At 38.6% G+C, this 25,627-nt stretch overlaps 1 protein-coding gene across 1 annotated transcript; it reads right to left on the reverse strand.

Annotated features, from left to right (window-relative positions):
- Positions 1-7,460: 7,460 nt before the first annotated feature.
- EVA1A (eva-1 homolog A, regulator of programmed cell death) lies at positions 7,461-12,464 on the reverse strand. The gene is made up of 2 exons (XM_015812355.1): positions 12,357-12,464; positions 7,461-7,895 (listed from the first exon to the last, which is right to left on the reverse strand). Exons 1-2 carry the CDS (start codon positions 12,457-12,459, stop codon positions 7,537-7,539), a joined length of 462 nt encoding a protein of 153 aa, XP_015667841.1. The 5' UTR covers positions 12,460-12,464; the 3' UTR covers positions 7,461-7,536.
- Positions 12,465-25,627: the final 13,163 nt, after the last annotated feature.

Consider the following 25,627-nt stretch of genomic DNA (forward strand, 5'->3'; position numbering starts at 1 on the left):
GCAGCTATTTCAAGCAGGCAAGTCAACTGCCAGGAGGACAACAACTTATGGTAAGCAGTATATCCTGGTGGGAGTCCTCCTTGGAGTTTTCCAGAAGTTCAGTAGCAACTAGAAGAGGAAAGCCACACTGAAACCGCACTTCATTCCAACTTGTGTAAGAATGTTTGAAGGAGGCAAAGATTGTACACCACTTTAGAGACTAATAGGCTTTTGCTTGAAGTAAGCGTTAAAGGGCTGAGTACTGAAGACATATTAACACTACTTTGCAATTCCTAGAAAGGTGGAGAGCAATTGTCTATTGTTGGGGAAGTTGTGTGTTGCAATAAAGCACCGTGTACAGATTTGCTACGCTCTGGTATGTCCAAACCTTGGAAAGCAATATCATGCTTGAAAGAAAAAACAGGCTGAACATTCTTCTTATATCAGGCCATTAGCTTTTATGTTCATTTGCATGAGCAAATTATTGCTTTGAAGTTTGGAGGGGGGAGAGCACTTCAGATAATTTGATCTTTAAGACAGGTACAAAGTCATCTATTCAGAAATCCCCAACACAGCTTTCTCCCCCAGAGGAATCTGCTTGCCTTTCAACCTGATTTGTTTGCTGAAAGAAGATTTCAAGTTTCTTCTAAAAAACATTAGAAAGTCTCTTAAAAATGTGTCCCAGAGAATATATCTCCAACATATACCACATACAAACAAGTCTCCTGACAATCATGAGAAAAATATTGAGCCCATCATTTTTCATAAGGGAACAGAAATGTTGCTTGCGAAGTTTTATCAGAAAATACAACATATTACTACACACAATTCAGCAATTTCTGAAACACAAAAATTAGCTTGCTTGGAAAGTCATGAAAGTAGTTTCCTATTAATCCTCCCAAAACTGTTGCCAAACATCTCTAATATATTCAAAAACTCTTTTTCCCTCCATAATTGCAGATTTGACCCTGCCGCTCAATCCATCAAGCAGTATCAGGATGGATTATGATTAGTTTAGTTGAACATTTGGCCTTAATTAAAACCATCGGCATCAGGATGTGACAGCATTGGACTTTACAGGAAAAAGCTAAATGCACTTGAGAAAGAATTCTGTCATCATTTATTTCTGGCTTTAATGAACCAGAGGAAAGTATAAGCAAATATCAGGTGAAATCTTAAAAGTCTCTCCAATCCTTCCAAGCTTGCTGAATATTAGATTTGATTTAATGTCACAGTTCCGACTGATGGAACCAAATAAATCAGAATTCCAAGGCACGAGATTTCCTCAAAGAATATGTTTATTGAATACATGATGTTGGCATGGTGAAAAGTGAAACCAAATCTAAAACCCCTCCCAAAGGTTCAGAGTAACTCAGTGTAATAGCTCCCACCCTCCTATTTAGCCATAAATCATATTCTTCAATAGAACTACTTGGCGGGCTTTCTGGCAGGACATCCTTCCTTCCCTACTATGGTGTGGGAATGACCCTCATTCCCATGGGATCTATTCATATTTAGACTAACAAAAATACCTCATTCCACCTCCCCCTCTTGTGGCAACCCAGAATGACAAAGATGGCTGCAGCCAGGTTTGTTGTAGAGTTGACATATACATTTTGTAAGAGTTTGTGAGGAGGCTGGGAAAGGAAAGGAAACTTAAACAGTTAAGATATATAACATCTCATCAATGGCAACTTCTCAATGTAGGTGGCAAGAGTCCTGGAAAAAAGCATTTCAAATCATTCATAGATTTTACCTTAATTAACTGCCTAAATGAAGTTAGAAATTTGTCTTATAATGTCCAAGATTCTGAAGTTATTCCAGGCTGGCATAGATACTTTATTGAAATCTATCAAGTTCTTGCTTTCTTGATCTTCTCCACATGAGCACCTGGCTTGAGAGAGAGGCAAGAAAAATAGCTGTCTATAGCACAGTAAAAGAAACACATAGATGTGATTTAATGCCTTAATAGCACAGCTGGGCCTTTAGAGTGAAGACTGAAATTTCAAACATCCTGTCCCAAAAACATTCTGGGGCCATCTTACCTTGGTGTAACTGCTGTTATCATCACTATCTTCTGGGGACACCAAAAAGATGACTTGGATAATGTTTTCCTACTGGATTAACAAAAGAGGCTTGTTAAAATCTTGAAGAACAATGCAATGGGACAAGGAAGAAATGAAGAGGAATCATATCCTACTAGATTTGAATGAACTAAAGATTAAGAGTGTTAGAAGTAAAAGGAAATAACATAAAGTTGGTTTATTTGATCAAAGCTAAAATATGTTGTTATTTCTGGCAACCCTTTTTGAACTTTCTGCCAAGGATTGTTTACTTGTTTATAGATAAGAGATGGGATGTGAGGAAAAGAGATGTTTGTAACCTTAGAGGGGATGAAGAATTACTAAACTTCTTTATGCTTTTTGTGATGAAGTTGGAAGTCATTTCTTTTCTTTTTATTTATCATATTCTTATTTTTCTCTTCTCTTTTTTAATTTCTTTCTATTTGCATGTTTTACTCCTTTTCTCTATTTATGTTAAATTTTTACTATTATAATAAAAACTCTTAATAAAAATTATATATGACAGAGTAGGTAATTTTCCATTTGTAATCTTATGTGTGCTCACATAATTTCTTCTATCTTTCCTCTTTCAACAAAAAAAAGCAATTAAGTATAACAAGGCACCTTCCCTAGCCAGGAATGGTACTGAGCTCTCTTCAACCTAGCAAGTATTTCCTATGGCACTTGAGAAGAAAAGCCAATTTTGCTTGAGACTGCCTAGAGCAGACATTACTCTTGGACGTTTCTTCCCAGAGAAGTGGCTCTGGGAATAGAATACATATTACGTGTTTGGTAATGTCTGCTTCTTCTACGGGCATATGATCATGGGAAATAGGAATTTAAACCAAGGCATCTCCAATACTAGTTTGATATTAATGGTTAGGCTGACCTAGTGTTTCAGATTATCAGATTCTCAGATGTTCCTGCTTTGGTTCTAGAAAATTATCACAATAGGAGGGATTTGGCAGAAACACTAGCCCTTGTACAGATGCATTAGGCATAATTTCATCAGTAGCCTCTCCATCAAGTGATTGGAGGAATATCTATTGAAACACATCCTCTCCAGCAGGGTTGATTTGAAAGACCAATGCAAATTGTGGTGCTATGTACCTCACTTGTAAAGTCATCCTAGCTACAAGATTGACTAAAATTGTGGCATCCACCAAGCATGCTAGCATCAAGATGATGAAACATGCCATGATGTAATGGCACAAATGTCTCCATTACATATTTATGTCTTCATAGATGTCACCACATTTGCGGTCATGCACATTTTCTCAGTTGCCTCCTTTAGCCATGGAAACAAATCTTTACAGATTGGAAATTTTTTGATCTTATATTCCCAATTTCCTTTATTTTAAAACATCAGTGGAATTTGAAGTAATCTTATACTCTCATTTTAAACTTATTATTGAATATTTTTTACTCCAGAACAAAGGAAGTTCTTCCTAAGAGCTCTGTTCTGGGATTTAGGCATTTGTTTATGGACCAAACCCTGGGATTGCATAAGGCATAGTTTATAAGTAATGGTGGTTAAGCTAGTTCACTTTTAGAAAAGAAGATAAAGCTTGTCATTGATAATTACCTGCAGAAAAATCTTTGACTAGAACTAGGCAGACCTAAGCTCTGTTAAGTTCCCCTAGATCAGTGGTGGTGAACCTATGGCACGCGTGCCAGAGGTAGCACTCAGAGCTCTCTCTGTTGGCACGTGCACCACCGCCAGTAGCAGGTCCATCAGGCCGCCACCGCCCGGAGCAGGAGTCCCACCCAGCACAAAGGAGGTGAAGCGGCCAACTAGCAAGCTCGAGCAGAGGTGGTAGAGCAGAGCTCACTTATCATTGTTGGACTGGAAGAAAAGAGAAGGGGAAGCATTTTACACTGCAAATGGGATGGGGCTAGTGCCTGCATGATACTCACTAGCCCTGCCCCGTTCTTGCATGATGCAGCGCCTTGTATCTGCACCCTGCAGTACGGCAGCGGCCATTTTTGCACCCCCGGTTTTTGTGTGCCAGAGGCAGCACTCAGAGGCACCTCCCTGCCCCCCCTGAGGGCACCACAATGCTGATGCAGCCCTGGCACTTTGCGATAAATAAATGGGTTTTGGGTTGCGGTTTGGGCACTCGGTCTCTAAAAGGTTCGCTATCACTGCCCTAGATTCCAAATGGAATAAAAGTTAAACAAAAAGAAAGGAATATTTTTTCTTGGAATATTTTCCCTTTTGCTGGAATATAGAAACAGAAATAGAAAAAAAATCTTCCCCATACACCATACACAAAGTCTGAACCTTAAAATAAACCTATTAAAACCATATTTATTATGTGTGCTAAAATCATATGATCTGTGCTATTAAGAACCATAGAAAGCTGGAATTCACTGTGAGAAAATTTATATTGTTAGTGTACTCTGCAGGAAATCCAGATTTCTTCCTGTCTAATGTGTAGATGGAAAAATTAGAATGAACCAGACAAAGATAAAACACAGTAACTTAGGCCAAAAAAGTGATTTACACTATTGCTATTGATGAATGCTGGGTAATAATGTCTGTTTTATTAGCTGCAAATAAATATATATTATACCAATTCTGGTAGGCATAAAACTTTATAGCATATTCTTATCTTTGTCTACTTCTTGTTCTAACAAATTGGATAATAGAAGTGCAGATTGTGTTAAATAGTATTTTAACAGGAAGAAAATTGGTTCATGTTATTATTATTTAACAAAGATCTTTCCCTACCTACTAAGAAAAAAGAGGGCACTGTTGTGGATAGAGTTTTTGACTGTTACGGAGCTCTTTATAAGAATAAAACATCCTGCAAACTGTATATTGTTTCCATAAATTCCTTGTTGAGATAGGGAGATAAGGATTACTGCTGTACTATCCTTATTCTAACCAGTCACTGAACAAACTATTTTTGCACAGTTTCTGATGAATATATAGAGCCTAACAAGTTACCAAATTCTTCTTGAAACAGAAATTATAGTAAGTGTATTGGAATAATAAAGGCTAATTTCTAGAAATAGTGGAACATTTCTCCAACAGACTGCAGAAAAATCCTATCCTATGAAATGCAAAGAGCCGATAAAGTGTTTTTTCTCATGTGCGTGCACATTATCGTAGATTCAGGAAAGGGAAATCATGCCTCATTAGTTCACTGGAATTCTCATTGGAATATTAATGGTAGGACTGACAGGAAAAAAAAACAATAAACACTATCATTGGGATACATCAGGGAATTTAACAAAAATATCATATATTGGATGAGTGTGTGAAATACAGCTGAACACTTCCAATGGTTTGAGTTATATACAGTATGACATGTAAACACTTAAAGCAGAGGACAGTCTGCTCCAAATCTTCAGAAATTTAGCAGAACACTTTCTTTGAACTGCTTGGAAACTAATAATGCTCAGGCATTAATCTATTATTAGATTAATAATTAATAATCCTAACTTGCTGTTCACATAGTTGTGGCAACTTTAAATATGGAGAAGATAACTTGCATTTCAGTGTAACAAAGAATCTACCATGGAACCAAGAAAGATTTAAGATTCTACTCTATGCAGATTAACTTCAGATAGATAGATAGATAGACAGACAGACAGACAGACAGACAGACAGACAGATTTTATCTGCATAGGGCAGAATCTTAACCTTTCTTGGTTCCATTTTGAACTTGTAAAGTACAGCCTCTTTTTGATTTTTGTTGTGATAGCACAAGTTATAAGAAAGCAATTTTAATCAGTACTTTCAAATGGCATATGTACACATATATAGGAAATAAAATCCTGGCAATTATTTTGAGGTTGTTAACAATATATTTGAAACTGGCACGATTCCTATAATAATATAAAATTCCTGATTGGAAGAAGACTGAATAGAAAACAACAGTAAGGAGGGAGAATGTGGGAGCTTGAGTTGAGAGGAGAATTTTATCCCTGAGCTGTCAGGAAAAAAAATACTGCCACTGAAGCAGTCTTAAATAACACAATGTATTATTGAATGTGCAACTAGCAAGCTGATTTCATAATGGGGAAATGCCCAGTTTTGAAGCATCTGTGGGAAAGAAAGAAAAATTAGGTCAATGCCATGACTTTTCAAAGTCACGAAATAGTTGTTCACCAGAACACCTTTCTGCTTCTATACGTCTTTTGTCAGGTATTGTCTTTTATTATGGCACACTTGGATGCTTTGCTAACTACAGTTTATGGGCAAGTATGAATGCCTACAAGCATTACCCCAAATTTTCTTTCTCCTGAACTGTGGAAAAGTGCTGCCAGTGATTGCTCCAGGCTTTTCATGTTCTTTGCCCATAACTTCTCACAGACGTCAGAAATTGTATATTTTATTTTAGGTCTACTTTTCTGATTGGTGAGGGCAGTCATAATTTCTAGCAGGTTTGTTATTATTAAAACATTAAGCAGGTTAAAATTCATATTTTAAACATATGCCTGGAGAAAGATTCCAACCATAAATCTTACATTTTTAAAAAATATAAAGTGAGCCTTTCATCAAATATAAAGTGAGCATTCATCTTGTACAGTATATCCCTTTATTTCTGATAACAATTCAAGAAAAAATGTTGGTGAAGATAGTGGTTAACCAGGGTAGGACTGTAATTGTCAGAATTAAGAAGATGGATAGCTTAATTTCAGCAAATCTGCAGGGTGAGGAAGATTTATAGAGCATAGCTGAGAGGGACATACCCACTCCTTCATTTGATCAGAGCCCTGCTTGCTTTCCCCAGAAGGCATCAGCTGCACAGGAGGAGCAGAACTCTGAATCCTGCTACAAACAGAGGCAGGAAAAGAGTGATCTGGTGGAATAGTGGTTTTCAACCTTTTGTCGCAACATTGGAAATTTAAAAGAGATAGACACTCTCAGGAAATGTCTACCATGCCATGGTGAATGTGACCAATCACAAAGCAGACAGCAAACAAAGCACCAACTGCAATCACCCACCATTTTATCTTCAAAGAATCCCTTTGATTTCTATATGAGGACCCCAGACCTTGTTGGAAATAAGTTATCTGGGAAATCTGGGAGGTTGCAGCATGCCAGTTGCCCATTCATTTTTTAATTTAAAAAGTTTAAACAGTAACATCAAGTAGAGCAGGTACCGGTAGTTTAGTAGTGTTGTTTCCTGAGGTCATCCTGGGGACCAAATTTGAAAGTGAAGTCTAAAGAAGAAGGAGAAGCTAAAAATACATCTCTTTCCTACTTATCTTTAGAATAATTAGTTGGGAAGAGAAAAGGAGGGAAGATTTGTGTGCGTTTTTATGTATCACTCATTAGCTCTTCCAATTTGTAGCAACCAAAGCACCGAGAAGAAACAAATCCGCCCGTCCCCCAACTTTGCAACCTGCACAAAATATTGAAAAAGGTTGTCCTTAGACCGAAAAGGTAAAGTAAAAATATTGCCTTTCTAGAGTAGGACTTCAGTCCTCTTCCCAACAGGCTTAAGAGACCCCATTAGTTCAATCCTATTTGCTGCCATCAATAGTAGCGATTCAGGCTCCTGGTTCCTGGAATATCTGGCTGGCCATTCATCCATATCTCTCGGATGATGCGCTCCCTTTCCTCCAGCCGTTGTGCTCTCTCAAGCTCCTCAGCTGAAGTAAAGACATTCATGTTCAAAGTCCGTTCAAATCGCCGTTGTCGTTGCACAGAGAGGTCTGAGGTGGTATCTGAGTCACTGTCACTCCAGCTACCTTCACTGTTGCATGATGGCCTTTGGGTTGACGACTGTTTGCAATCAGTTTGACAGGAGATTTGGACAACTAAAGCCAACAAGGTCAAGAGAAGTCCAATGCAAATCCCAGACACAAAACAGAGGGCAGCACGTTCAGGGTTTTCTGAAAGATAGAAGAGATTTTTTTTTTAAAAAAAGAGGATAGGAAATATTTTCACAAATAGAACCCTTGCTATTGATAATAACTGTGTTAACTGTTTGCTCTTTTTACAAATCAAAGTGTTTGACAGAGAATACAGATGAGACACAAATGTGGATGTTTGGGGACTTTAATAATAAAATAAACAAGCCAGAGCCAGCAGCCCTTTTTTCACCTTTGTGGGACACATTTTAAAGAAAAATGTTCTCTAAGTTCAGCAGGGGATACAGCACAGTATGTCCAAGGTTACAGTGAGGAGATAGAATGGAGAGGCCGCAAATGTTTGGCTTGGCTTGGCTTGGGCTTTTTGAGGAGGGTTGAAGAGTCAAAACTGATGCATAAAGCCATCCAGTAATGCAATGATCCATTAGTATTTGGGCTTTGATGAAAATTGCTAACCATCATATTGATTAAATATTGACTATTGTGCTACTGAACTTCAAAGGCAAAAGCAAAATCTAGGGGTTCTCTGGAAGTGAGTGTGCAGGCAGCTCAGCAAGCATGGGAGAAAACTACAAGAACAAATTATTAATTATTGTGATAACATAATTGGCTTTTGCCACATCAAGACTCACTGGTGAAAAGGTGAGCAAAATGAAATAATATAACTAGCATATGAAAATAATATAGCTGGAATAAGATTTGTCAAAAGAAATTTTTTTGGTGGGGGAGAATACATTGGAGTAACAAGGCAGATAATCCTTTTCCTAATCCCAATTCTCTAACAAAATATTTTTGTTATGTCTTCTATATTCAGATGCCTCCGAGTAATAGGTATATAAAAATTCAGTCTCTGAAATAAAAAAAATAAACATATGTGCTCATTCATTGGCTGATGGCTTATTTAATTCTCAGTGGAGAATGTATCTCAGAAATCTGAATGCATTTTGAAATGCAATTAGGTAATATATGGATAAATGTATACAGTTAATAAGATGGCTGCTTTATTGAATCATCAATATCCACAGTATGAGTTTCCAACCCATGCAAATACTGTATTGTTTTTCAGTAGCTAAAATGGAAAGAAAAGTGGCAGCAAGTATTAAAAATAGAATCCAAGAAAGTTCAACTGCCAAATTAATAACAGGAAAAATATGCTATTTGGGAACTTTGTCCAATTGGAGTTGACTTTGAAAATGAATCTTAAAATGATAGTAAACAGGACAAAAAGAGAACTAACTATCTTTTCTTCTCTTTAGCCTTTTAAAAAATAAACTAACTTTTATTATTAGTATTTAGGGGGGGAATCTCAAAACATCCATTTTGAACTAGAAATCACCATTTCAATTCAAGACAAGGTATTCCAATTTTGTGAGGCTATTTTAAGCTCAAAACATTTCCAACAAGTTTGAAATAGCTTTGGAACACTGAACTCAAAACAGAATGTTTTGAACTTATAATGCCTGGTTTAGAATTCAAAATATTTTGCACACTTCTGGCAGAACTGTCTGCCAACAGCATTTTTCTTTCCAAAAGGACCTTAATTTGATGGGGAGTGATCACCAAACCTTGATAAGAAAATTGCTTGATGAAAGAACTGCAACAGCTGCCATTACCTTAATGTCCTCAGAATGCCTGTATAAGGTTATCAGTTGTCCAGCAAAAGGAGGACATGTCCTCTATTTTGTCTTCAAGTCCTTTATCTGGCAGGCATAGCCTTAAAATCAAATATTGCCCAGTTTTTTGAATAACTTTTTTTAATGGACTATTTTCACAACAGTAGTCATTCAAACTTTCATGTATTATGATCTTATAAACAACCCTTCTTTGTATCCATCATCCATCAAGAGAGTCAACATCCTAGATTTATATTATTTGTTTTCTGATTCCAGCAACTGGCTTCAATCCACCTCCTTCAAATCTATGATTGCTGTAGTCACATGATTTTTCATGCTTTTCTATGGTGAAATTTGAAAAGCACATCCTCAATTCTATATTATAGCTAGCAAATGGTCTGAAAAATAAAGATTTGTTGGACAAATATTGTGATTGAAAAAGTAGTCTTTCTGATGCTGCAAAAAATAATTTTATACACATATCGGCCTAAGTACATTTTTTCCAGTTTTCACTATAAATTGTGTCACAGATGCTAAGAAAGATGAACAGTGTGTCCTCCATTCCAATTTTCCAGACCTGCCATTGCCTATTTAGACCTCTGGTAACTCTATGCCTGTAGGTCCTATACTGGTTCCCCAAAGCAACTACTGTAGCCCCTTCATCAATACGTTTTGTATTCAAAAAGCAAAACTAGGGAATTAAATCTAGTCTCACAAATGTAATAGCAGAATATGATGTGGATTATATACAGTAGAATGTATAAATGAATAGCAGTACAAAATTTTAAAAGCCAATGGTAAATACACTAGAAAAAAAATCCAAAATAAAACACAGTCACAAATCTTATATTATATTGGTTACCCATTCATGAATGCTTGCTGCAATAGGTGGATTTTAGTAAGTAACTGAAATATCAGTTCCTGGGTGCTTAGTGTACCTCCTGGGATCAAGCCCTTTACATTTGAAGGTCACCATCTCCTGTCAACCTGAATTTTATGTCAACTAATGGTGATATGAAATACGTTTCTCCAGCCTGTAGATGTAAGGCAGCACATGTCAAGATCTTATGTCATATATACTGGGCCCAAATTGTGTAGAATCTTTTACATCAAGACCAGCACCTTGAATTCAGCCCAGGAACATAAAGGCAAGCAAGACAACTATTTTAAAATTAGATAAATATACAGCATATATTAGTTAATGGGGGAATTATTGTCATATGCACAAAAAGGGGACATGAATAATTTGTCATTCTAGAATGTTGTTTTAGTTCTTAAGTCACCCTGTTCTCCCCTCTCTATAACTTCCATTGAGACACCTACTGTAACTGATCTGTTGCTGCTCATTCATCAGTAAAATACTAGGTTTAAATCTTCACTCATATGCCTGTCTTACTTTATTGTCACAAATAATTTCTAGACATAGTTTATGTATCTTTACTTTTTTAAAGTACTGCTGCACAATAATACAATCCTGGCAATTATTTGCACAAGCATATGCTTAGATCCACTATATACCAATTGCTTTCCAATCTTCAAGAGAAGTCCCAGTTAAAGAATATTGCAAGATTGAAATATAGTGATTACTATGAATACAGAGCTCACATCTTCTATAAAAATGAACCACTGTGTTGGAGGCAAGAGTGAACCACTTCCAAAAATATTGCCAAGAACACCTCAGGGACTTATCAAGGCAGTCACCAAAAGTCAACACTGACTCAAAGGCACAAAAAAGACAACTTTTACTAAAATATGATTGAAATATCTTAATATAAGTTAAAATTCCTTTTTCAGCTGACAATAAGCTAATTCTGAATTATAACAGTTGCTCTTTTTCACTCAAATATTTTTAGATAAGCATAATTTTTAAAAGGGCTTTAAAAATTATTATTATTACTACTACCACCGTTACTAACCATTATTCTAAAGAATCAAAAATTGACTTTATTTTCTCCTTAAGGGTAGAATCAAAGAATCAGAAGGAGCACAGAAAAAAACATTTCATTTCCCCACTGGGGGAGGCTTTAAAAATAAAGACCCTGGAAAGAGAATGGAAAGATTTCTTGTCTGCTTTGTTAAAACATAACAAAAATCAGTGACCCTAGGAATTGTTTGTTAAAAAAAAAAAAGAACATCTACTGAAGTAAAACTAATTTAACTGGCAGAGAAAATACATGTAGCCATCAACTCCTCAAATTACACAATAGAAAGTTTATGTTGTCTATATAACCCTTTGAAAAGAATAATGATAAATACTAAAGTTGTGAGGAGCTAAATCTCTAGTGATAACACCAAATCTAACAGTCTGATAGGACCATAACAAAGCTTTAAATAAAACTGTGCTATTCCGAACACTAATGATACAATAGATGCATAATTAGGATAGCAAAGGATGTATTGAGAAATTTAATTTAAATTTCACTGGGGCCTGACTTTCAGGTATCCAAAAACAAGATATCGCCTTTTAGCTTTAACCTGCTGCCTCAATTATGGGTTAAACAAGAATATCTTGAGATGTATTTGACAAAATCGTTGAAAATACTTCACAAATACGAAATTTTATCCTGACATTTTCTCGCCATATTGTAATTTTGATCAGGGATTGAAGACAAAATTGCCTAACTATGCCACATTGCTTTCCTCCTTTTGATGTAGCTCTTGTGTACCACTTAGATCACGATTCCTATAGTTTTATGTCTACAAGCAGATCATTAGAAATTCCATACAATAATAAATATGTAGTAGCATCTTTCCTTTTGTTTAGTTTTCTCCAGAAATATAACTAAGAGGCATGAGATGAAAAATAGAGAGGACTATTTCCCTTCAGGAAAACATTCAACAGATATATCATAAGTGGTAAGAAGAATACCTGTGATGAAGGAATATGCTGATAGGATATTGCTCAATAAGGAAATCTCTGTGCTGGTCCCTGCAGGCTTCATACTTCTTTGATGTTCTCCTTTGAGTTTCATTCACTGGAGTAGCAAGATCTGGGTTAAAAAGTAGGCTTCTGTTTCTTCTCCTCTGTTTTGGAACACAAGTAGATTTGGGATGAAGCACATTTGATTGTAGGGTCCATCATTCAAGCAACAGAATTTTTCTCTTGCCTTTGAAAATTGTAGCAAAGTCCTCCAACCATTTCTATGAAGTTTGACAGTCTGACTTCAGCTGACCTCTCAGAATGTATTTAAAATAATTTCTCCCCTAATCATTTCCACTTTCACGTCACTAGTCAGACTCCTCCAGAGGATTGAAAGAAATACACAATCGGAGGCATTTTTTCCCCTTCCCTGCCCATTTTGAAGTAAAAAGTGCCTTTTGGGGAGCTCCAGAAAAATCAGAGTCAACAGGCAGCCTTCTGCTAGGGAGGGTCTGGCTGTAATTCTATAGCTTGTGACAAACCCATGGCAAACAGTACGCCTTGCCCTCCAGCTTTATTAAATGGAGGGAGGATTTAACTCCCTTTATGATTTCCTAGAGAGGCTGCTTTTTTCATGCTCTCCTTATAACAAAGAAAAAGGCCGCAATTCACCCGAGTTAATGATTGGATTTTATTTGCTGAAGTTTTGTAGCTTAATAGGCAGCTCATTTTTTCAGCTTGAAGGAGACCTTTTCAGATCTTACTGAATCATTACTGAGAATTCACTGAACCTTGATCTGTTTGTTAACTCCTTTGCCAGTAGTGAAACCATCAATAGTTTTAAAACAATAAACAATCTGAATGATCAGTGTCCCTAACAATGATGTACTTCAGAACAAAGCTTTCCATTTATATCAACTAGTTTGGGCTTCAAGGAAGAGAAAAGGCCTGTTGTGTAAAACTCGTGTTTACCCAATGAGTGGGAAAACATATATTTTATGTATGTGTGTTCTGTTTATTTATTTGATCACACCCCCAAAATAGAGAGGAATATCAATAGTAGTATAAGCAAACACGTGTTAACCCTAAAGGTCTGGATGAAGAAACATATTAGGGATATCAGAAGCACACCAGTGTGGGAGAATACTCCAAAGAGTGGTGGCCCACTCGACTATAACACTCTGTTATAGCCAAATTTCCTTTGACCATTTTAGCATTTTTTTCAGAATTTATGCTCAAACTGAATGGTTTATACAGTAGTTACCATGTATTGCAATAAAACTATCTTTACCCAAAACAGTTTCACTAATAGGTGAGGAAGAGCAAAAGATCCCAAATCCTGTTGAAATTCCTTGTGGGAAGCTGACAGGGAGCATCAGAAATCTTCCTTCCTTCCTTCCTTCCTTCCTTCCTTCCTTCCTTCCTTCCTTCCTTCCTTCCTTCCTTTCCTTCCTTCCTTCCCTCCCTCCCTCCCTCCCTCCCTCCCTTGAATTCTTGCCATCTTTCCATTCACTTACAGGGAAAAAGTAAGTGGGGAAGCCAGAAGGAAGTTGCAAGTCCAAGGCCAATGGATGCTGCTGGGTGCAGGAGGGAGTAAGGGGGTGAGGGTCAGGAATGGTACATGGGGATTCATGAGAAGTGCAGCGTGGGTTAGGAAGGGTATGAGGGTGTGCATCAGAGATGCTTTGTGGGTTGGAAGAACATGAATGGTATGTGTAGGAAGGGTGTCTGGTGGTGTTTTGGATTGTATAAGAAATGCTGTGCAGATAAGCAATAGCACATGGCGGGTGCAAATTGGAAATGGTATGTGGGGGTGACCAAGAGATTCCATATGGGTTGAGAAAGGTGTGGGAGGGACGCAGTTTGGGGATGGTGAATAGAAGTACAAAAGAGGTGCCATGCAGATCAGAAAAGGTGTGAGGAGGTGTGTGGCACTGTTGAAGGAGAGCATGTGGGAATGAAGGGTGGGTCTGGGAAGGCATGTGATGGGGCAGGAGAGGTCAGGGGAGTGTACAGAGGAGTTACATGGTCCAGGAAGTATGTGCAGAGGTTCCTTCCTCTTCCTTCTTTCCTTCCTTCCTTCCTTCCTTTCTTCCTTCCTTCCCTCCTTCCGCCCTCCCTCCCTCCCTCCCTCCCTCCTTCCCTTCCCTTTCCAACAGGCAGGTAAGTGACTGCTTCAATGTGGCGGGAAGGAGTGAGGGATTGTGAGACTGGCTGGGAAACTGTTTTGGAATGTTGAAAATAAAGATCACATGATCACATACAACATAGTGGCAGCCAATAGCACTGAAGCAGTCACATCTTTTCCAATTTCATTCTCTTGGGAGTCACAAGTCCTGGATTTTGCACACATTCTGTTATTTTAGCCCATTTGAAGTATCTTGGTTCCAAAATTGTTACCCTTTGATACAGTGAAATGCATTCCCAAATTGTAATTCTACCTGCAGCCAACAGTGGAAGAGTTAGTAGTTCCAGTTCTTAGGAAGCACCATTTGGCATTATTTATTATTAGACTATTTTTACCCTTGATGTCCATTTTGGATTCTCAAGTCAGTTCCAATACCTCTTACAGTGCAAACAAATTAGTACAATGAATAACTATTAATAAGAACTAGTTAATCAAAGCAAATTGATGGCATAATCCAGTGGTGGCAAACCTATGGCACACGTGCCAGAGGCAGCACTCAGAGCCCTCTCTGTGGGCACACGTGCCGTTGCCCCAGCCTCACCTCCCCCACAACCCCCTCCTCACCAGCAGCCCCCCTGGAGGAGAGTCGCCCCCAAGCGTGGCCCACATGGAACAGCGCAGCCAAGGACATGGCAGCCAGGCAGCGTAGACAAGACTCTGCCCTCATGCCCCATCGCGCACAGTTGATGCTGCAGGGCGTGGGCAGAGGGCATGGCCGCCATGGCACTGCTGGGCTGCCTGGGCGATCTGCGGTGAGCCCTGGAGGCGGTGAGTGGCCCTGTGGGCAGGTGGGTGGGGAATGGGGTGAGGGCAGAGCAGGAGCAGGGCAGGGGGTGGAGCAGGGGCGGTGCCAGTTTTGGGGCACTCGGTCTGTAAAAGGTTCGCCATCATTGGCATAATCCATAAAAAAGAAGCATTAAAGAACAAACATGAACAGCAATAAGACAAATATTGCTTAGGTTAATTGGTTGCTACTCAAGTCAAATACTCATTTGGATGGAAGCATCTTGTATTATTTTTTAAAATCCAACAACAAATATTTAAGATGCGTTGTCTGGTGTAATAAATTCCAGTTCCAGGGACTAGTACCAAAAATGGCCTCTCCACTACAGTTTCCCAGATGGTGATGGAACCTCATTTGAATGCAGGTAGTCCTGGGATAATGACCATTTGTTTGGCAGCTGTTTGACATTACAGTGGCGCTGAACAAAAAATAGTTAAGCTCAGTCCCTGAAGCTTTGGCTATTGCAGTGCACCATGGTCACTGCAAGGGAATTTCAACTCCCTTGAAATAATGGTCTCGCATCATTATCCTGGGATACGTATATTTGCTGTCAACTTTCATACAATTCTGTCTGTAGCCATCTTCACTTTGTTTTCGGTTTCCACAGCAATGGAAGGGGGAGATGTATTCTTCTAGTTTAATCATAACAATAATTTTCCTGTGGGAACCTAGGTCAAGCTACATGAGTTTTGGCGGGCTGGAGTTTTCGTTAAAAAGCCTGCCAAAGTAGTTAATTGGTGATTGTGATTTATGACATATTACAGGGGTGGGAAGTTCAACTTATTACACTGTAACCTTGGGGGGGGGGAAAAACTTTCAGTCTTGGTTTCACCTTTGTTCATGCTGATACTATGTAGCCATTAAATGTGTTCTTTGAGGAAAGCAAATGCCTCAGAGTTCTTATTTCTATTGGTCTCATCTATCCGAACCATGACATTTGTCTTCATTCATTTCTACACATCCCACCCACTGATATCCCACCCCCCATCTCTGCCCTTTTGGCCACTCTGCACTCCATCACCCTGGGATTGCCAATGCTAAGAGATACAATCACTACACAACCATGACCTTGGATCAAGCATAGATGCTCTTAAACGAAACCATTTTGCAATATCATTTGGAGCATAAAAAGGGAAAGAAACGCAGCACCTTTTTGAACAAAGGGTGATTGAGTGTTGAATTAAATAAATAAATCCCAGAAAAAGAATGTTCTTTGATTCACAAGTAAAAACAATATTATATGAACATATATATTGATCCACTGAAATTCTTGTACTATTTTGGGGTCTTGGTGATAATGAATGAATCACATTCCTGATTAAGAAAACATTTTTTCCATCAGTTATATAAATAAACAATATCTGTCACTGAAAACATCTCTTTCATTATGATGGTTTCTAAGAATAGCCACCTGGCAGAGTAGCCAGATGAGGAGGAATCAGAGGCACAAATTTGATCTCTTATTCTGCTAAGACTGTATTTTCTTGCCTGCTAAAAAAACACGTATCTACCAAGTTCTTTGATAGGCGTCCATTCTGTAAGGCAATTGCCACAGCGGCTTCTTGGAGACTGAGAACTGGAAAGTAGTATCATGTAAATATTCATCAGAATTTGAGGGGGGAAATGCTGGTAGCCCTCTACCAGAAAAACAATTTTTTATAGCAGAATGGAGTCTCTCTGAATCTACTCTAGAAGGTTGTGGGACTACAGTATGTAGAACTGATTGGGGAAGTGCAGGAGGTTGTAGAAGGCCAGGAGGAAAGTAAATGGTGAAAACACAACATGGGGCATTGCCCGATGCACAGCATGGGGCATTGCCGGATGGTAGTCACTCAGATTTTCCTTAATGGCTTTGCAAGCAACACAGGAGAGGCCCCTCATACATGCTCAAATAACCTGGCAAAAATGGAAATAGAAATACCAGGCTGCCACAATCACTAGCAGAACACAAACACAATAAGAAAGTTAAGCTAAACCAACAGGCATTTTGAAGTTAAAGCACACACACACACACACACACACATACACAAAAGAACTGGGTGTTATTTTTCAAAATGTTAGAAAACTTTCTAATAAGTTTTCCCCTCTATGTATTTTTTACATAATATCCTTATGAGGAAAATAATGGAAGTCTATGATAGTACTGTATAGAATTAATCTATAAGTTATGAGGGAAACATGAAGCATATTTGGTCATTCACAATGCATAGTTTTATACACACACACACACACACACACACAAAACCATATACTGTACACACACATACACACATTCGTCAGGATCTGCTGCAAACTCCAAGCAGGCATCAGGAAGAGCAAAAAGTGTTTTGTTTTTTTTAAAAAAAGGAAAGAAAGTGTAGCCTCTGGCTGCAAAACAGGTTAAGCATTCTTGCTTTAAAGCTTCATATGCAAATACGAACGTTACAAATTCCTAACAAATGCATTCACAAACTGCCTGTTGGAAGAACTAGAATGTTCTTCAGGTTATTAGAGAAGGAGCAGTAATAGCCATGAACATAAAAGCACAAATGAAAGAGGAATATATCAGAGTCAGCATCAGCTACCAATATACTGTTTTTTACAATAGGTACCAGAATGGTACAAGTACAATTATCAGAGTAGTATTAAAATATGTTTAACAGAATAACAGAGTTGGAAGGAACCTTAGAGGTCTTCTACTCCAGAGGTCCCCAACTCCTGGGCTGTGACCCACTACCGTGTCTGTTGTCTGTTCAAAAGAGGGCTGTTCGAGCAATGGGCAAGCACTTGAAGCTCCACTCGCACGAGTGGTGGCCCCTTCTGCTCGCGTACAAAGCTCCACTCACACGAGCAGAGGGCATTTGGAATGGAGCTTTACATGTGAGCACTCTGCACTCATGCAAGTGGAACTTCGTGTGCGAGTGCAAGAGCCCTCTGTTCATGTGCAAAGCTCCATTCGCACAGAGGGCGCACTTGTCCGCTGTTCAAACCAATGGAGCTATGTGCATGCATGTGTGCCTGCCACTCACATGCTCCCCTGCACCAGGCCAGGCCGCCAAGGTGGAAAGGTTGGGGACTGCTGTTCTAGTCCAACCCCCCTGCTCAAACAGGAAATCCTGTACCATTTCAGACAAATGGTTGTCTAATCTCTTCTTAAAAATCTCCACAATTGTTGGAGTACCCTCAATTTCTGGAGGCAAATCGTTTCACTGATTAATTGTTCTAACTGTCAGGAAGTTTCTCCTTAGTTCTAGGTTGGTTCTTTCCTTAATTATTTTCCATCCATTGCTTCTTGTCCTGCCTTCAAGTGCTTTGGATAATAGTTTGACCCCCCTCTTCTTTGTGGTAGCTGCTTAGATATCAGAACACTGCTATCATGTCACCTCTAGTCCTTCTTTTCATTAAACTAGACATGACCAATTCCTGCAACTATTCTTTATATGTTTTAGCTTCAAATCCCCTACTCACCTTTGTTGCTCTTCTCTGCACTCTTTCAACATTGTCTCAATATCTTTTTTTATATTGTGGTGATCAAAACTGGATGCAATATTCCAAGTGTGGACTTTCCAAGACATTATAAAGTGGTATTAACACTTCACATGATCTTGATTTTATCCCTCTGTTAATGCAGCCTAAGACTGTGTTGACTTTTTTGGTGAATGCAGCATACTGCTGGCTTATATTTAAGTGATTGTCCACTAGAACTCCAAGATCCTTCTCACAGTCACTGCTATTGAGCTACAGTAGGTACCACCTATTCTATACCTGTGCATTTGGTTTTTCTTGCCTAAATCTAGAATTGTACTTTTCTCATCATTGAATTTCATTTTGCCGAGTGTTCAAGTCTGTCAAGATCCTTCTGTATTTTGAGCCTATCTTCTGTAGTGCTGGCTTTTCCTGCCAGCTTAAGTCATACTTCCTCCAAGTATAGCATAACAATTTACTAATTTATACTAATTCAATGAATTTATATGCAACTGATTCCCAGCAACTTGCAGGTAGTCCTTGCTTAAAAACCACAATTGGGACCAGCAATTTTATTATTAAGCAATATGACGGTTAAGATGTTAGTTCAGCTGCAGTTGTTAAGGGAAAGTATTTATGGTCATTAAGTGGGACATCACATGATTGCAACTTGTGATTTTTACTGCTGGCTTCTCCGTTGATTTTGTCAGAAGCTGCCTGTGAAGCTCACAAATGACAATCGTGTGACTGTAGAACATTCCTATATTGTAAATGATCAGCACTTAATTATGTGACTGTTGAGAAGCTTCAATGGTCATAAGTGTGTGGATTGGTCATAAATCACTTTTTCAGTGACATTATAATGTCGAAAGGTTGCTAAACCAATAGCTGTAAGTCAAGGACTACCTGTATACAAAGCTAAATTCTCTCTATATATATGCAGCTATAAAGATTAACTGCTTCTATTGTGACATAATCAATACAATGTAGTACAGCACATAACGCTTAGCCAGAGAAGCTTACTTGCTCACTTTGGATCAGTCAGCCTCTCAATGCTGGGGGTTTCCTAAGGATAGAATACTGAGTGCTATCTATGCCGCCTTGAGTTCTTAAAGCAAACATGTAATATAAGTCTAACATTTATACTCCATATAAAAAATACATGAAGAAACAGATTGTAAATTATTGCAGCAAAAGATATATGGGAGTGGTTTTAGGAAGCAGTATATCTTAACTATAGCTAGTTTGGTTTAACGGTTAAGGCACCAGGCTAGTAAGCAGGAGGCCATGAGTTCAAGTCCCATGAAAACCAGCTGGATAACTTTGGGCCAGTCACTCTCTCTCTCTCAGCCCAACTCACCTCAACAGAGTTGTTGTTGTGGGGAAAATAGAAGAAGAAAGATGTGTTGAATATGTTTACTATCTTAAGTTGTTTGTAAAAATAATAAAGGCAGGATAGTAATAAATAAAATAATAAAGCATGGAAAATAAAGTTAATCCCAAAGTTTTATGCTCCTGTATATGGTATTTCATATTAAGTGGGGTGTATTGGAGCATAATAAAAAATAAGAAAAACAAACTCTTTCAAAGAAATTTGAAAACATTTATTAATAATGTGGATGAGGATTCTCAGTCATCCAGGTAAAGTTGTCTGGAAAACTGAATTATGACAACTGGATTTCTTTTCTTATTAGTTTGAGCTGTTCGCTGTTCATCCAAGCAGCTTCCTCAGTCAGAGCAAATTGATTAGGCAGAGAATCGTTGGAACATATCAACCCCAACGTCAGGGGTTCTTTCCCAAAGTGTGTAGCAATATGTTGATAAAGATTCTCAAACTAATGAAACATTAGTTTAATTAACACAGCAAAATATCTTGGCTTCCGGTTCCAGATTGCGGTGCCAGCGGATGCGCAGGGAGAGCGCTCTCTTCGCTGTCCGGTTTCCCTTCGTCGGAAGACCCTGGAAAGGGTCGAAAGTCACCCTGGAAGGGTGACCACCATTGAGGAGGACCCTCGCTAGATTGCGGAAGGGCGGTAGCCCTTCCGTTTGATCCGAGGCAGCTCCTTTGGACCGACGAAGAAAAGATCAGCCAGTAACATGGCCGATCACTAAGCCGTACCAGCCAAAAGCCAAAAGCACTACCAAGCACAACGAAAGCAACGCGGAGGAATTGGGTGAGACCTTACCTTACCTTTCTTGCACTCCAACTACCTTCCTGTAAAAGCCTTTGGAAATTCTTTTCCCCTTTCTAACTTGGCAACTTCTGCCTACTCTGGGAACATAAAGCTATGGGGGGGAAAAAGAACAACTAATCTAAACAATTCAATAATTGGACTTGTAATTTTTGGATATTTGGGGCCCCAAAAGGTTCCTATTCTTATGGGGACTTATTACTTTACCTATCTGTTAAGCTGGGGGAAAAAGGTTATTTTTTCAAACCGGATAAAAGCCTAACTTGAGTTTGAGAAAGACTTTACATGTCACTGGGGACATCTTGTGGTGAAATTTGGTACAGCAACTGAATTTCTCTTTGACTGGGAGACTTGGGAGACTAAGATTTGGCCTTGGCACTATCAAAAAAGATAAGAACTTGAAACAGCTGGATGATGAAAACAACTCTCTATAGTGGAGGTGGACACTATTGACTTTTATCAAAAATAGTCTCCACTAAAGGACTATCTGTAAACATCATAGAAATGGAGGAATACAACTTAACTATAAACTGATACTTGAAAAAATCCTTGAGGCTACTAAGCTAATGAATTCCAGATTGAAAAATAAAGGCGCCACTTCAAAGCTACAAAATGCAGCCCAGACTCCAACTGATGAACCTACAATTCAAAAGGCAATAGAAGAGGAAGGAATTAATATATACCAGCTACAACCTACTGAGAACCCTGATACCCAAACCTTGATCTCAACCAAAAAACCTGTAATTCTAACAGCATCAGAAACTGAAGAAAGTAACACTTAGACAGAAGGTGCTGAAGATTTACATGTACAGCACATTGAGAACTCAGATAAACCAGACAACCAAACAACAACTATAACACTGAACATGACTTTCTACTTAAACCAGCTGAAACTGGAAGAAGAAGAGGACCAGACTGAACGGACGACAGATGTACTGAGCCAAATATGGAGACCTGAATTATTGGATCAACAATCTAATGACTATGAAGGGGCCAGCTCTTTTGAAAAATTGATAATTGGATGGTCTCCCTTGACCCAAATGACATGTGTAGGGATGAAGGGAGATCCACCTGAGGAGTTAGAGGCACTGCTATGGAAGCCTTCTTGGCACAAAAAGAAAGCTAGAGTTAGACTTAAAAATGGTTTTTTTATGTGACCTATAATGGAAGAGTTTAAAATCTCTTTAAAATCTTACTCAATGGCCTAAGGAGAACTTAAAAGATTCTAATTGATTTAATAGTTAGGATCTAGATCTATAAGGGAAAAAAATAGTTACTAGAATAATAGTTTTGGATTATAATATAGAAGTTGGATTGAGAAGATAAAGGTTATCTTATTAGTAAGGAATGAGGTATTAGGATGAGAAATAGAATATGTTTGTGAAATAAAGTAAGAAGCTAACTGAGTAAATAATAAATGTACTTTAAATGTGACAATTATTTTGTAATGAACTAAGGGAGCTTTGGGTCACCCGAAATCTAAAGACTATGGATATTAAGTTAACTGGAATACTGTAACTGAAATTAGGTAAAATTCAAAACAGGATATGAAGGCGTATAAGACAAAATATATTGATAAATGTCTTAACTGACTTAGTTATAACTAGCAATGTATTAATTTGAATGTGATACAATAACTAAGGGAATAGAGAGGAAATTTTTGATGATGTAACCTGACATGTGCATGAAAGAGCTTGTTATTTGATTATGGACTACTCAATCACCATGTTGCTTCCTTAACACTTGCAGCTTTGTAAAATTGGAAAATTAATAAAACTTGTTTTAAAAAAACACAGCAAAATATCTTAAAACTAACAAGAAAATAAATCCAGTTGCCATGATTCAATTTTCCAGACATTTGTTAATAAGCTTAGTCATTCTTGATTACTGTGCTATATTAATATGAGATTGGTCCAAAAGCTACACTTGAAAGATGTAGGCATCAGAACTGATGAAAGATGAAGTGGCAACTGTTATAGACAGCCAAAGATCATCAAATGTGCTAAGCTTGAATAAAATACTCCTCCTTACCTAATCTGACTTCAAGCTAGCATTAAAAGAAATGGCCTATGACAGTGATGGCGAACCTTTTAGAGACTGAGTGCCCAAACTGCAACCCAAAACCCACTTATGCATCGTCGGGTGCCGGGTGGGCATGGCCCATTGGGTGGGCGTGGCCCATTGGGTGGGCGTGGCCCATTGGGTGGGCATGGCTGTGGTGGTAACGGCCGACTGGGTGGGACTAAAAAGTTCAATCAATCAATTCCAACTTTGCAATATCTTTTTTTCCCCGCGAGAAGTTGAAATTGACTGATTGAACCTTTTTTTTTTTGCACACGGCAGTGGAGGCCTAAAGCGAAAAGGTTTTATAAAACCCAGCTGAAGGCCTAGGACTGGGGTGACGGCGCGCGTGCCCACAGAGAGGGCTCTGAGTGCCGCCTCTGGCACCTGTGCCATAGGCTCGCCACCACTGGCCTATGATCTATGTATTCATGTGGGTATCAGTTGGTAATAAAACAGATTGATCGACTAACGTTTTGGACACAATTTCAGACATGAGAATATAACTATTTGTAGAACTAATTCAAATGCCCCTTGATAATCAACATGGATCTGTATGGATCTGCATAACAATAAAGAATATCAAAGACTCCCTTGGTGAACTGCACAAAAAAATCAAAAGAATGCATATTATTGGCTTCTTCCTTGATGAAAGCAAGATTCCTAAGATGTGAAAACTTGGGTATTGCATTTCAAAATCATCTGGATATTAGGAACATACTGATTCCAAACAAGTGCTTATGGGAGGTTTATAAGCTAGACATGAATTTAATAATCCTTTCCTCCTCCACAGTGGCTGGTATTAGAGGCATGCTGACTAATAGTCACTGATAGCCTTATCCCCTAAGAATTAATCCAATCCATTTAAATCATCTAAGTTGGTAGCCACCACCACTTCTTGTCCTGGTGTATTGTATAGTTAAATATGCATAGAAGTACTTCCTATTGAATGACTAAATAGCTAGATCATGGCAACAGTTCAGACTGAAGATTGAGATCAAGGATGTTTTATAAGTAGGCAGTTGAAAAGACTTTTAAAAACAGAGCCAGATGAGAACAGTGTGAAGAGCTGTAATTGGAGGGGATATTAAATGTCTTCCAAAAGTGATAGATAGGGCATATCAAGAGTATCTGTGCTACTGTCTTAATTTTAATGTTTGAGCAAATACATGAATGCTCTTAAGAAGAAATACTACAATATCTACCCATTAAGAGGAGAGCATCCAGACATGTCAAACAAGAAGCTCTCCTATGAGATAGAATTAATAAATGATATAAATATGGAGAAATTGTAAAAGGAGGGTGCTTGAGCTCAAAAAGATGGGGGTGTGTGTGTTAGTTCTGTCACTTTTGTAAATCAAGATCTAAAACTGTCCACTTGTCAGCCCTCAAAGGCAAACCAGACAAGAAACACTACATGATGAACTAATTACTGTATATGTTATTGTAAAGCCACATTAACAGAACCTTGCAAGTCTGAAGGCACAAGTGTCGCCCCTCCACTTCTAACAACTTTATCCATTAGGATGAGTCTTTCCTAAGCATCTTTCTCTGACCATTAAGCGAGGGGAGGGGGCTCCTGCCTCCCTTGTCTGATTGTTTCCTTGGCAGCATCTCTTCCTCTCTTTCTCCAAGGTCATTCATACATTCCATTACAAATACAGACTGGCAGGTGAGCCCACACTGAACCAGGTCATCCATTATTTCTTTCTGTCCAAATTAGCTGGGCTAAAGATTAGTCTTCCCAAATAAGTTTAAGCAAGTACATCAGTCTGCAGAGTTGTAATCAAGCCTTGTCTCAGCCTTACCAATTCAATTTGTTACTGATCTCACTTCCTGTTATTCAGGATGCTGCTTATAAGCGCTATGTGCTTAGAGCTCAAAGCATTGTTAGAGACCCCACACACCACTTTATGGTCTGTTTCTATTGCTCCCCTCTGGGAGGAGGTTTTGAAGTATTTCTAGCAGAACTACCCGATTCTGTAATAGCTTTGTTCCCCATGCCATCCATCTGGTAAACTCGCAAGATTCGTTTTTCTCGCCAAGCACATGTATATATAACCCAAACTAGACTGTTGTTTCTCTGTGTCATATAATATATGTGGGTATATGCATATGTGGGAAGTCAGCCCCCCCCCCAGAGAAGGAAATATTAAAAGGGCAGAATATATTTCCTTAAAGGATTTTAAAAGCAGAAACCAACCCTGCCCCCAAGTCTCTCTGTGCCAAGCAGAAACCAAGTCTGCAGAATTACAGATGTGTTAATCTTGTCAGAAAGACTGGAGTCAGGAAACTGGAATTAGGAAGAAAGATCCCTAGAATCAACACCAAAAATCTAAGAGTCATCAGCCACAGCCCCAGGAAGCAGGATATGACCCTTGGGACATAATAGGATTAACCCACCACCATCAGAATACCAGAAAGGCACACTCAGACTCAGGTCAAAGTTCATGCCACAGGAACAACTCCAAACAAAAGGCTCCAGAGGGTATAAAAACCCACTCCCTACACGTGCTCATTGTCTCTCTTTCTTCCAGAGCCATCTTCCTGTCTGGCTCTCCTCTTCAATAAACTGCAACCTTCTTCCTAAAGCAGTCGCCATGTTGTTTAT

This window comes from Protobothrops mucrosquamatus, unplaced genomic scaffold (assembly GCF_001527695.2).
Source record: "Protobothrops mucrosquamatus isolate PMUCROS unplaced genomic scaffold, P.Mucros_1.0 scaffold78, whole genome shotgun sequence".
NCBI classification, from domain to species: domain Eukaryota; kingdom Metazoa; phylum Chordata; class Lepidosauria; order Squamata; family Viperidae; genus Protobothrops; species Protobothrops mucrosquamatus.